This window comes from Psittacula echo (genome assembly GCF_963264785.1).
Source record: "Psittacula echo genome assembly, chromosome: 8".
NCBI lineage: Eukaryota > Metazoa > Chordata > Aves > Psittaciformes > Psittacidae > Psittacula > Psittacula echo.
Window position 1 is genome coordinate 24,592,418 of NC_137744.1, and position 14,160 is coordinate 24,606,577.

Sequence of the window (14,160 nt, forward strand, 5' to 3'; positions counted from 1 at the left end):
TGCCCCATCCCTGGCAGTGTTCAGGGCCAGGCTGGAATAGGCTTGGAGCAACCTGCTCTAGAGGAAGGTGTCCCTGCCGGTGGCAGGGGTTCAGCTAGATGATCTTTAAGGTCACTTCCAACCCAAACCAGTTTGTGATTCTATGATTTTGTGTAGTAACTGAAGTTCAGTTACAGACCTATGTGACTGAAGACACTGGTGCATGTATTCATAGAATCATAGAATGGTATTAAGTCAAACTGCACTGAAGCAAAGCCCTGCATATGCCCTTCATACAGGGTGAAGCTAAGCAAAACACTGTTTTCAGTAAATACATTATGACTGTCCTTTCTTTTTGCTTTCAGACATGGATTGGTGCCGAGATACTTGTGAACTGATTTTTTTAATATCATGCTCTAGTGAATGAGTCTTTCAATACAAATAGGAATAATTCACACCTGTTGAAGTCATTCTCTTGGAGCATGCAGCTTTGAGTTTACTGTAATAATTTTGTGTATTTTACTACTTGCAATTATTTTTTCCCCATTTGGGAAAGTCAGAAAGCTAGCTTAAAGAAAACAAAAAGCGTAGATTCTGCAATAGAGCATGCATTTACTAAGGAAACGTGCTGATTCATTGGGCAACCGTAGGTCAGCTGTATTGTGACCACTCATAGAAAGGTATTTGTCCAGAAAGTATTTATTTGACAAATAAAAACACTTCCCAGCTGCATTGTCTCTCTGGGTATGCAGGGTAACATTGACAGCACTGATTTTGTCTTACTGTTTCCTTTATTATTTTGTCAGCTAAATCCCTGTTTTATCCTAATAAATCAGATTTTTTTTTCATACTTCTCTTGCAAATATTTGTTTTCATGTGTGAGGAATCATGAAATAATTTAAAGCTGCAGTTTTCATGATTCCTTAATGTCCGTCTTGCCTTCCTTAGCAGTTCTGCTTCAATGACTGATTTAGTGAAGAAAACGGAAATTTCATGGCTTATACTCTGAAGATTAGCTAAAGGTGGAGGGCTTAGAAGTCAGTCTTCCATGGGCACAGCTGCTTTCCTGTAGGGTTTCCAAACCTTAACAGAATGTATACCAGAAGTGTGAATATTTGCTACAAATAATCTTTTCTCCTATGAAATCCATGCTATACTTTAGTAATTGTGTGTATTGAGAATATACTTGCTATAAATATAATGAGTGATGCTTTAGGAGTAAAGATTAAGTCATACTAAGTGACATAATTGCCTTTTTAATCAGGCTGGAGTATCTCACTGTACTTGCTCTATGTTTGCAGGGCCAAAGCACTCACTGACACAAATATCTCAGTCCATGCTGGACCTGTGTGATGAAAAGCTGAAAGAGGCAAGTCTTGTGAATGAATTGTGGTCAGAGAGGAGAGGGGAGGGATGTTCAGACATGGTGGAGGATTTTGAGGATAGAAGACTTGTGTAGGCAAAACACAGAGCTTTAGGGAGAATGGTAGAATAATAAGGGAACTCCTCCCTACCCTAAGATATATTTGAATTTTTACAATTGTAAACAGTTCACATTAGAGTCTTTCTCAAAAAACAGGTGCTCATTTATTACTCTAGTTACTTTGTCTTGTATGTAGGCTTGTATCTAGGCTATTAACCCCCCTTACAAGTGTCTTCATGAAAAGGTGAATGGGAATCTCTTGGGACAGAGTTTCCTGACATTAACAGTTATTAATCTAGGGTCAACCACTGATGTTCCTTACTTCTGTTGCAGAAGGAAGATAAACTGGCTCGATTAGAAAAAGCAATAAATCCCCTCCTGGATGATGATGATCAAGTGGCCTTTTCTTTCATTTTGGATAACATTGTCACTCAAAAGATGATGGCAGTTCCAGATGTATGTAGCTTAAGTAGAATGTGTATGTCATGTGCAAAATGTGTTGATTGTAGTCCTGTGGCTACATATTTACCTTGTGATTGAAAGAGTGCTTTGCCAGGGAGCTGGCTCGTGATTTTCTGAAAGGCACAGGCACACCTGTACTCACCCCCTTCACTAGAGCAAAAGGACAGTGAAGCCTGGGTTCCAGGTTTTTTTCCTGCTGCTCTCACTTCTGAATGGTTCTTGTGTCAATCTCCCATTAATGTGAAATCACTGATTTTCATTAAGCATGGTAACTGTAAAACATACTCTCCTGCTGCTTATAGCACTTGCCTTGGTAGCACTCTGCAAAGTTTTCAGATGCACACGAAATATAAGCTGATTTCTAATTGATCAGGTTTACCCAGTATTGTACTAGTTTGTTATTATTAAAAAAACCCAGACGCCTTTAAGCTTATCAAAAACCGCACATACCAAGACTTCAGTGTCATTCTATAGTGTGCATTGTGTCTGGATGGAGTAAGGAACAAGAGTCTGCAGAGGTTAGACTGACAGAAAGGGCTTAATGCCTGTCCTCTTTAATTTGTTGATTCCATTCTCTATTGTCACCATGTGGTCATTTCTGATGTTTAGAAAGGATTTTGGAGTTTTTCTGTGCCGTCTCACCTTGATGAACAGATAAATGGGTATATATAGCCCCCATTGTAAGATCAAACCTAGGTTTATGTTTGTTTACTGTACAAGCAGTGAATGTTCTTGCTGGACATTAGTTTCGTGGTGGAGGAAACAGTGATGTAAAATAGAAAAGTCCTTTATATGATTATTAGTATTTTGTATTACATGTTCCTACGGCCAAACAGGTTGCAACAGGCTTAGTTAAAAGTCCAACTGGTAGATCTTTTTAGTGTGTCCCTCCTGAAGCTAAATGATATCTCCATCATCTTTACCAAGTCTTGGGAAATGGGAGAGGTGCCTGAGGACTGGAGGAAAGCAAATGTCACTCCAGTCTTCAAAAAGGGCAAGAAGGAGGACCCGGGTAACTATAGACCGGTCAGCCTCACCTCCATCCCTGGGAAAGTGATGGAACACCTTATCCTTGGTGCCATCTTAAGGCATATCAAGGATAAGAGGGTTATGAGGGGCAGTCAGCATGGCTTTACCAAGGGGAAGTCATGCTTGACCAACCTCATAGCCTTTTATGAGGAAATAACATTGTGGATGGATGATGGCAGAGCGGTGGATGTGGTCTACCTTGACTTCAGCAAAGCATTTGACACAGTCTCCCACAGCATCCTCATAGCTAAACTGAGGAAGTGTGGTCTGGATGATCAGGTAGTGAGGTGGACTGCGAACTGGCTGAAGGAGAGAAGCCAGAGAGTTGTAGTCTATGGGGCGGAGTCTAGTTGGAGGCCGGTATCTAGTGGAGTGCCTCAAGGGTCAGTACTGGGACCAGTATTATTTAATATATTCATCAACGATTTAGATGAGGGAATTGAGTGTACTGTCAGCAAGTTTGCTGATGACACTAAGCTGGGAGGAGTGGCTGACACGCCAGAAGGCTGTGCTGCCATCCAGCGAGACCTGGACAGGCTGGAGAGTTGAGCAGGGAATAACTTGATGAAATATAACAAGGGAAAGTGTAGAGTCCTGCATCTGGGCAGGAACAACCCCAGGTTCCAGTATAGGTTGGGGAACGACCTGTTAGAGAGCAGTGCAGGGGAGAGGGACCTGGGGGTCCTAGTGGACGGCAGGATGACCATGAGCCAACACTCTGCCCTTGTGGCCAAGAAGGCCAATGGCATCCTAGGGTGTATTAGAAGGGGGGTGGTCAGTAGGTCGAGAGAGGTCCTCCTTCCCCTCTACTCTGCCCTGGTGAGACCGCATCTGGAATATTGTGTCCAGTTCTGGGCCCCTCAGTTCAAGAAGGACAGGGACCTGCTGGAGAGAGTCCAGCGCAGGGCAACTAAGATGATTAAGGGAGTGGAGCATCTCCCTTATGAGGAAAGACTGAGGGAGCTGGGTCTCTATAGTTTGGAGAAGAGGAGACTGAGGGGTGACCTTATTAGTGTATATAAAGGGGGAGTGTCACAAGGATGGAGCCAGGCTCTTCTCAGTGGCAAACAATGATAGGACAAGGGGTAATGGGTACAAACTGGAACACAAGAGGTTCCACTTAAACTGGAGAAGAAACTTCTACTCAGTGAGGGTGACGGAACACTGGAACAGGCTGCCCAGGGAGGTTGTGGAGTCTCCTTCTCTGGAGACATTCAAAACCCGCCTGGACACATTCCTGTGTAACCTCATCTAGGTGTTCCTGCTCTGGCAGGGGGATTGGACTAGATGATCTTTTGAGGTCTCTTCCAATCTCTAGCAGACTGTGATACTGTGATTGGGTTCAAGACACCTTCTGATGAATACTTCCCATACATTTTGAGTGTTAATCAGTTCTGGAGACTTGCTTTATGAAATTTGTAGCTCAAATTAAGAAATTCTACACAGACGCTTTCTAAACTTGTCTGTTTTCTTTCCTTCAGTCTTGGCCATTTCATCATCCAGTTAACAAAAAGTTTGTTCCTGATTATTACAAGGTGATTGTTAATCCAATGGATCTGGAGACTATCCGCAAGGTATGTAGCTTGAACTGAGTAGCCTCTTGAGAGGTATTGAGACTTGAATACTTACTGGGTGATAATCTCTTCCAGAATATCTCCAAACACAAATACCAGAGCAGAGAGACTTTCCTTGATGATGTTAACCTCATCCTTGCCAACAGCATTAAGTACAATGGTAGGTGGTGAAAACAAGGTTACAGCTTCCTTCTATACTTAACTGAATACATCTGGGCACCTGTTCTATAGTGCTGTTAAAGCCTGAAGCTGTGAATCCTGACCTTGATTGTAGCTTGCCTTTCCTGCAGAGAAAGTAGATGCTTAAACAGTGATATTTTCACTATCACATGGTGCTTTATTTGTGATCTTGTGCAAAATGGGGCAGTTAACCCTTGGGCAGGATTTTCTACTTGTTCAGTACACATCTCTGCTTCAGGGATTTGTTTCCTTGAGACCGTGACAGGGTTCAACTGTCCTATCTCCTAAATAATATTTTTAATGCTGCCACAGACTGGTTGCTCTTTGTCAGCTGAATGTGAACTCTGCTTTAGAGGATCATAGAATAAACCAGGTTGGAAAAGACCTTTAAGCTCATTCAGTCCAACCATCCCTCCAGGACTGCAAAGGCCACCACTAACCCATGGCACTGAGGCCTTGTCTCCACGGTGTGTGAACACTTGCAGGGACGGTGACTGCAGCCCTGCCCTGGGCAGCCTGTGCCAATGCCTGAGCACCCTCTGGGGAAGGAGTTGTTCCTCAGCTCCATCTAAACCTGCCCTGGTGCAGCTTGATGCTGTTTCCTCTTGTCCTGTCACTAGTTCCTTGGGAGAAGAGACTGACCCCACCTCACTACAACCTCCCTTCAGGCAGTTGTAGAGAGCGATCAGGTCTCCCCTGAGCCTTCTCTTCTCCAGACTGAGCCCCCCAGGTCCCTCAGCCCTTCCCCATCACACTGTGCTCCAGGCCCCGCACCAGCTCCGTTGCCCTTCTCTGGCCCTGCTTCAGCCCCTCAATGTCTCTCTTGCAGTGAGGGGCTCAGAGCTGAACACAGGATTCGAGGTGCGGCCTCACCAGTGCCCAGTGCAGGGGCACAGTCGCTGCCCTGGCCCTGCTGCCACACTATTGCTGGTACACGCCAGGATGCTGGTGGCTTCCTGGCTGCCTGGGCACAAGCTGCTCATGCTCAGCTCCATCAATCAGCACCCCCAGCTCCTTTCCCATGAGCAGTTTCCAGCCACTCTTCCCCAAGCCTGGGGCGTTGCAAGGTGGTGTTGTGGCCCAAGTGCAGGACCTGGCGCTTTGTCTTATGGAACCTCATCCCACTGGCCACAGCCCATTGATCCAGCCTGCCCAGATCCTTGTGCAGAGCCTGCTATCCTCCACCAGATCAACACTCCCACCCAACTTGGTATTGTCCACAAATTTACTGAGGGTGCCCTCAATCCTCTCATACAGATCATCAATGAAAATATTAAACAACCAAGCCCTGAGAGACACCACTAGTGACTGGTCATCAGCTAGATGTAATACCAAATACCACTGCTTTCTGGGCTCTGCCATCCGTCCAGTTTCCAACCCAGCAAAGAATCCATTTATCCAGGCCATAAGCAGCCAGTTTCTCCAGGAGAACGCTATGGGAGACAGTGTCAATGCTTTACTAAAGTTTGAGTAGACAGTGTCCACAGCCTTTCCCTCATCAACTTTTTGCAGAAGATCAAGCAGGGCCTGCCCTTCATGAACCCATGCTGACTGAGCCTGATACCCCTGTTTTCCTGCATGTGCTGTGTGATCTCACTCAGGATCATCTGCTCCATGACTTTCTTCAGTGCTGAGGTCAGGCTGACAGGCCTGTAGTCTCTGGGGTTCTTCTTCCTGACCTTTTTGTAGAGAGGCATTACATTGGCCAGCCTCCAATCATAGAATCATACAATGATTTGTGTTGGAAGGGCCCTTAAAGCTCATCCAGCTCCAACCCCCTGCCACAGGCAGGGACACCTTCCACTAGAGCAGCTTGCTCCAAGCCTCGTTCAACCTGGCCTTGAACACTGCTGGGGCAGCCACAGCTCCTCTGGGCACCCTGTGCCAGTGTCCCACCACCCTCACAGGGAAGAACTCCTTCCTTCTATCCTGTTTAAGTTTAAATCCATTCCCCCTTGTCTTATCACTACAGTCCCTGATGCAGAGTCTCTCTTCAGCATCCTTGTAGGCCCCTTCAGACACTGGAAGGCTGCTTTGCGGTCTCCATGCAGCTTCTCTTTTCCAGGCTGAACAGCCCCAATTTTCTCAGCCTGTCTTCGTATGGGAGGTGCTCCAGCCCTAGGTCATCCTTGTGGCCTACTCTGGACTTGCTCCAGTACCTCCATGTCCTTCTGATGTTGGGGACACCAGAACTGCACACAGTGCTGCAAGTGGGGTCTCACGAGAGCAGAGTAGAGGGACAGGATCACCTCCTTGGACCTGCTGGTCACACTGCTTTTGATGCCGTCCAGGACATAGGCGATTTCTTGGCTGCAGTCGCACACTGAAGTGGCTCATGTTCAGTTTCTCATCAACCAGCACCCCCAAAGTCATTCTCTGTAGGGCAGCTTTGAACCACTCCTCCAACCAACCTGTAGCTGTGCCTGGGATTGCTCTGACCCAGGTGCAAGACCTTGCACTTTGCATTGTTGACCTTCATGAGTTGGCATTGGCCATCTCTCAAGTGTGTCCTGGTCCCTCTGTATCCCATCCCTCCCCTTTGGTGTGTTGACCAAACTATACAGCTCAGTGTCTGAGAGCACGCTCAATCCCACTGTCCATGTTGCTGACAAAGATGTCGAACAGGATCAGTCCCAACACTGACCCCTGAGGGACACCACTCATTACTGGTCTCCAACTGGACATTGAGCCATTGATCACAACTCTCTGCATGTGGCAATCCAGCCAATTCATCCACCGAGTGGTCCATCCGTCAGATTCATGTCTCTCCAGTTTAGAGACAAGGATGTTGTGTGGGACAATGTCAAACACTTTGCACAAGTCCAGGAGACCTGCCCACTAGTCTGCTGATAAATGATGGTGAGTGTCTTAGCACGTTTCTCTACCAGTTCCTTCAGCACTCTTAGACTTGTGTATGTCTAAGTGGAGCAGGGAGTCACTAACCATTTCTTCCTAGATTATGGGGACTTTGGTCAGCTCTCCATCTCCGTCATCCAACTCAGGACTGAATACCCTGAGGATGGCTGGTTTGACTATTTCTCCTTAGATGAGAAGGCTTTGGGATTTAGGGACCTGTGTAGTGAAAGCTGTGTAACCAAAAACAGTTTTTCTCTTTCAGCAGCTAGAACTGAGCAAATGTGAGAATACATAAAGAGATTTGTTTCTTACTACAGGCCCAGACAGTCAGTACACAAAAACAGCCCAGGAGATTGTAAACATCTGTTATCAGACTTTAGCTGAGGTATGTGGACTGCTCACTCTACTGCAAAATTTTTGTATGTCTGAATTTTTTGTTCTGCAACTTTAGCAAGCTTCTTTCTTTTTAGTATGATGAGCACCTGACTCAACTTGAGAGAGACATCTCTACTGCTAAGGAAGCAGCACTAGAGGAGGCAGATCTGGAAAGTCTTGATCCTATGACCCCTGGTCCCTACACTCCACAGGCAAGTGACCATGCAAAGTTTTCACTTCCTTTTAGATTCAGTCTCCTGGATGTTTGATCCAGAATTGCCTCTTTGTTTACTGTTCTCCATCCATCTGCAGTTTTCTTTTTAGTGGAGTGTCTTTTTGAATAGTGTGTTAGCAGCTATTTTTTAAGGATATATATGAGAAGTGGTTATGATGCTTCAGGGAGTGAGATATCTAAGACAAAAAAGGAAATTTCCCAACCAACTTGCAAAACTGATCAAGGATGAGCTGTGTACAGCCAGGCACAACTGAGCGTTGATTGGAAACTCAAAGAACGTGCAAGTGTAGCAGTTTGAAAACTTCAGAAGACAAGCAGTGGAAAGGTAAGGAGAACATGAAGAAAAATCAATGCTGTACTTCTGAGAAAAAGCCAAAGAGCTGTTTCGTGGAGGTATGATTTAACAGTCTTATTATGATGAGCAAAGAAAGTGCTTGATATGGTCAGTGCAGTCTGAATCCTCTACATTCTTTGGTGAGATTCTTTAAATTTCTTTATTTTGGTTCCAATGGAAATAACATTTTTTTACTCTTTATTTTTATATAGCAGACAGTTGTGTGTATTAGTTATTTTGTATGTATTCTTGACCAAGTTGGAAGCATTATTTTTATACTAGAGATTGTATGACAGACTGCTTTTTCAGCGTTTACATTTTGACAAGATTTTATAAGCTATTTAGACTTCTTTATTTTTGTTGTCTTGACTCAGGTTGTTTTTAAAAACATCGGTAAAAAACCTTACATGAATTACAAGTTCATTCCTGAAAAACAAAATTGCCTTTGGAATTTGCCCAGTAAATAATAATTCAGGGAATGTCATCCTAGTGTCTGAGATACAGAATGAATCACAGAATCACCGGATGATTTGTGTTGGAAGGGACCTTAAAGCTCATCCCAGTTCCAACCCCCTGCCACAGGCAGAGACACCTTCCATTAGAGCAGGTTGCTCCAAGCCCCATCCAACCTGGCCTTGAACACTGCCAGGGATGGAGCATTTACCAGTTCTTTGGGCAACCTGTACCAGTGGCTCACCACCCGCACAGTAAGGATCTTGTGCCTTTTATCTAAACTAAACTTCCACTGTTTTAGTTTAAACCCATCACCCCTTGTAGTGTTGCTATAGTCCCTAATGAAGAGTCCCTCTCCAGCATCCTTGTAGGCCCCCTTCAGGTACTGGAAAGCTGCTATGAAGTCTCCACACAGCTTCTCTTCTTCAGGCTGGTTTCTGGGCTGCAAGTGCACTGAAGCTGGCGCATGTTCAGTTTCTCAGTGACCAGCATCCCCAAGTCCTTCTCTGCAAGGCTGCTCTGAATCTCTTCTTTGCCCAACCTGTAGCTGTGCCTGGGATTGCCCCAACCCAGGTGTAGGACCTTGCACTTTGCATTGTTGAACTTCATGAGGTTGGCATTGGTCACCTCACAAGCATGTCAGCGTCCTTCTAGATCTAATCACTTCCCTTCAGTGTATCAATTGAACCACACAGCTTGGCGTGTCTTCGGCAAACTTGATGAGGGTGCATCAATCTCACTGTCCATGTCATTGACAAAGATGTTGAACAGGATCGTCCCAACATTGACCCCTAAGGTACACCACTCATTACCTATCTCCAGTTGGACATTAAGCTGTTTACCGCAACTCTCTGCACGCGGTCATCCAGCCAATGCTTTATCCGTCAGGTGTCCATCCTTCCAATAGTAGAATGCAATTTCTGGGCAATATTTAACAACATCCATCTCTCCACACAAAAAAATAAAAAAACCCAACAACCCCAAACTGTAGCATTTTAGGATGTTAGAAAGGACTTGGTAGGAATAATGATTGAATTCAATGGGATGAGAATACTGCAACTGAGCTTCATGGAAAAAGACCTTCCTGGCAATGAGAAGTGTCAGGCTACAAGGAAGTCTTTGGAGATTAGCTGTTGAAACTATCTGTTGACACATTTTGAGGAAAATTTTGTGGAACCAGGGATGATTGCAATACCTCAGAGAATGGGGGACAAAAATGTCACTCTCCTTTCTATCTGATGGTTTCCTTCCCCAGAGTAGTATTACCTGTTATGATTTTTTTTCTAGGTTGGTTATCAGGAGAGAGGAAAAGAGGCCTGAGCAATGAACTGCCTATTAGCTGTCTATTCCTTCTCTGTGCTTGCTAAAGGAGAGACCTTCCTGAGCTCTCACTTGTCATCTGAAGGCCACTCTTTCCCTCTACTTCTTGGCTGGAGATACACTCTCATTTTCCACACTCCCAGACTTGTCACAGATGGCAGGTCTGGTGATGGTCGCTTGGCTTTAGTTCCATTTATTTCAATTGCAGTTGTGATGACCCGTACTTACCTCTATGTGTCTTCAAGAGTTGGATTCCAGGCTATAAAAAGCAAATACATCAAGTAGAGAGCTGTATGTGATTACATGTCTGTTTAAATTCTTAGGAAGCCTGTTTTACGTAATTTAAGCATTACTGCTGCTGCTTTTAACAATTTCAGGATTGTCATGATATAAACACTGTGTATTATAAAGGTATTTTATCAAAGTCCTAATATGTAGTTTCTCAGGAATTCTTCTGAGGTTGAAGGGCATGCAAACTCCAGACTGACTTTTAGAACACTTTATCCAAACTCCTCCCTCTCTCCCTTCTTTTTGTTTTGTTTTGTTATTTTAGGGACTCTTGAGACAGTGATTTACACAGAATTGACTGAAAGTTGAATCTTTGCTATTTCATATGTGGTAGACCTTTTCCAGTTCTGATAGCAGCATTTCTGATTGGAACACAATTTCCATTGTAGGAAGGGAAATTAAAAGGGGCATGCCGAGTCAACCCAAAGGTTGATGTAATCAAGTATTCTGTCTGTGGCAGGGACCAGAAATAAGCAGATGTAAACATACAGTAATTCTTCTTAAAGTGAAACCTCTTTGCTTCTGGCAATTGGCTGTTCAGGCACCTTAGATTGGTGGTGTGTCTGGGCCATTGTATTTATGAGCTACAGAAAGGACTATTCTCTATAAATCTGTCTAATCCTTTTGGAGTCCATTAAGGATTTTGGCCTCTGTAAGATTGCACTGCATAGAAGCACTAACTTCTGTTTTAAAATCTGCTGTTTGGCAAACTTCAAGCCTGAGGTTATGAGCAATTTTATTTTACCATGTTTGTTCTTTAAGAATAAATATCTTATTTTGATTAAACAGTGTTTAATACAAACACTGTGCCAAGAAATGGGTTTTTCATTTAGTCCTGAAATCCATCCCAGTCTTACCTCTCAAGATACTGTTCTGTTCTCAGTTCAGTGCCTGAGAGTGTTATGTCTCCTGTTTCCACATATACTTTAGCCACCTGATTTGTATGATACCAACACTTCCCTCAGTATGTCACATGATGCTTCAGTCTATCAAGATGAGAGCAATTTTTTCGCTGTGGACACTCCTGTCATTACCCCAGAGAAGCAAGGAACTCAGGTCAGAATCCTCCAGTTTTTCACGTGGTTGGAGAGCTGGGATAGATAAGCAAATAACTGAAAGAAGGCAATTACTTTGTGGGAAACAGGTGACAAAGATCTCCAGGTTTCCCAAGCAGAGAAGAGAATCCATTTCAAAAGTTACACAATTTCCTTCGTTTTGACTGCTCAAAGGAAAAATTGAAAGAGCACTGGGAACTGAGACAGTACAAAACAAAGAATAGAGCATTAAAAACTGCAAAAGAATCTGTCTAAGGCTACATGTTTGCTTCACTGCTTCTGGGAGTAGAAACCTGGTTTCTACAAAGGGCTAATATGCAATGCCTTGTTGATTCTGAATATAGAAATGGTGAAGTATATTCTACAGATGTGGAATGTAGTAATTAGATTATTATGGTTGATTGCAGTGATTAGAAGCTGTAGAAATACCTGGGAAGAGATCGCTGCCACTGTAGATACTTTATAGTAGTAAAAGAAAAAAAAAAAACCAAACCAAAACCAAACAAGTTAAAGGTGTTAAACCATTATAAATGAACTTGCTACAGTAAACACAGAATATTTTTTCTTAGTCTTTATTCTATATTAAACAAAAAATTGTTGGAGGAAATAGCAGAAGGAAATGCAGTAATATGACCATGAAAATAAATTACCAGGAGGAGGAAGAAGGTGAGGAGGGCCATGAAGCTGCAGGTGGTACCAGAAAGACTAGTGAGAGCTATTCTGAGCAATCCAAAGAGAGATTGAATATAGAATCGTAGAATCATAGAATAGTTAGGGTTGGAAAGGACCTTAAGATCATCTAGTTCCAACCCCCCTGCCATGGGCAGGGACACCTCACACTAAACCATGGCACCCAAGGCCTCATCCAACCTGGCCTTGAACACCACCAGGGATGGATCGTTCACAACTTCCTTGGCAACCCATTCCAGTGCCTCACCACCCTCTCAGTAAAGAACTTCTTCCTTATATCCAATCTAAACTTCACCTGTTTAAGTTTTAACCCGTTACCCCTTGTCCTATCACTACAGTCCCTAACGAAGAGTCCATCCCCAGCATCTCTATAGCCCCCCTTCAGATACTGGAAGGCTGCTGTGAGGTCTCCACGCAGCCTTCTCTTCTCCAGGCTGAACAGCCCCAACTTTCTCAGCCTGTCTCCATACAGGAGGTGCTCCAGCCCCTGATCATCCTCGTGGCCCTCCTCTGGACTTGCTCCAACAGTTCCATGTCCTTTTTATGTTGAGGACACCAGAACTGCACACAATGCTCCATGTGAGGTCTTATTAGAGCAGAGTAGAGGGGCAGGATCACTTCCTTCGACCTGCTGGTCATGCTTCTTTTGATGCAGCCCAGGATATGGTTGCTTTCTGGGCTGCGAGCGCACACTGAAGCCGGCTCATGTTCATTTTCTCATCGACCAACACCCCCAAGTCCTTCCCCGCAGGGCTGCTCTGAATCTCTTCTCTGTCCAACCTGTAGCTGTGCCTGGGATTGCTCTGACCCAGGTGTAGGACCTTGCACTTATCATGGTTAAACTTCCTTAAGGTTGGCATCAGCCCACCTCACAAGCGTGTCAAGGTCCCTCTGCATGGCATCCCTTCCCTCCAGCGTATCAACTGAACCACACAGCTTGGTGTCATCGGCAAACTTGCTGAGGGTGCTCTCAATCCCACTGTCCATGTCACCGACAAAGATGTTGAACAAGACTGGTCCCAACACCAATCCCTGAGGGACACCACTCATTAGTGGTCTCCATCTGGATATTGAGCCATTGACCACAACTCTTTGCATGCGGCCATCCAGCCAGTATAAATACTTCCATCTAGTATTGGGTCTGTCTCTAGATTTGAGAATGTTGTCTAGATTTGCAAGCTTTCAGCTTTCTATAGACTTTCAATTTATAGACTTTGGGACAGAATCTGCATGTCCTCTTTACCTTGGAATTGTGGTGATGGAGGGAAGAACAGGAGAGAGAAGACCAGGAGAAGATTTGTTGAAACCGTTGTCTGCTTTTAGAGTAGTTTGTGAAAATAAGCACTTTTTAGGACCTGGTGGTATTTTCCAGAAGTAGGTTGGTAAACAAAGAAATTACGGTGCTGTAAGGCTGGAGATTCCCTTTTCAACTATGAGCATGTGAGGGTAAAAGTGTGTGGAGACTGCTTGCTCTCTGATCTTCGAATAAAGAGAGATGCAATCCTTGCTCTAGAAGTGCTATACATATATTTTTCTTTTTACCTTTACCCCCTTTACTCCCACACCCATCATTGTGGTCCAGGTGTCAGTCTTTGTTGTATGTCCACTAGTGCCTCCCTCAATGGTATTGCTATTTGTGTTCCCCATTCAGATGCGCCAGGGGCGAGGTAGGCTGGGCGAGGAAGACTCTGACGTAGATATTGAAGGGTTTGATGAGGATGATGATGGGAAACCTAAGACTCCAGCCCCAGTGAGTATGTTTACAGAAATCCCAGCCACATGATAACTTGCATACTTGTGGCAGAAGTCTTCATAGTATAAGGGCTGTCTTCTGTGTCTGCCGCCCTGAAGGACAGCAGTATTGATAGCAGTAGCTAGACTTTTAAATGTAGTTTGAAAATATTAGT

The 14,160-nt window shown here is 44.3% G+C and overlaps 1 protein-coding gene across 10 annotated transcripts in view; it reads left to right on the top strand.

The window, feature by feature from the left end:
* TAF1 (TATA-box binding protein associated factor 1) overlaps positions 1 to 14,160 on the top strand; it is a 40,616-nt gene that overhangs the window by 23,834 nt on the left and 2,622 nt on the right. For 7 of the 10 annotated variants that reach the window (XR_013957496.1, XM_080624437.1, XM_080624441.1 and 4 more), the window contains 7 exons: positions 1,281 to 1,348; positions 1,736 to 1,858; positions 4,375 to 4,467; positions 4,543 to 4,627; positions 7,821 to 7,888; positions 7,974 to 8,090; positions 13,905 to 14,003. Coding sequence is in view for 9 of the 10 variants with exons in the window: in XM_080624437.1 (XP_080480563.1) it covers positions 1,281 to 1,348; positions 1,736 to 1,858; positions 4,375 to 4,467; positions 4,543 to 4,627; positions 7,821 to 7,888; positions 7,974 to 8,090; positions 13,905 to 14,003 (653 nt within the window). In the remaining variant the exon portion in view is untranslated. Of the gene's footprint in view, positions 1 to 1,280; positions 1,349 to 1,735; positions 1,859 to 4,374; positions 4,468 to 4,542; positions 4,628 to 7,820; positions 7,889 to 7,973; positions 8,095 to 11,438; positions 11,565 to 13,904; positions 14,004 to 14,160 lie in introns of all 10 variants that reach the window. The other 3 variants (XM_080624438.1, XM_080624445.1, XM_080624440.1) reach the window with 2 other exon arrangements.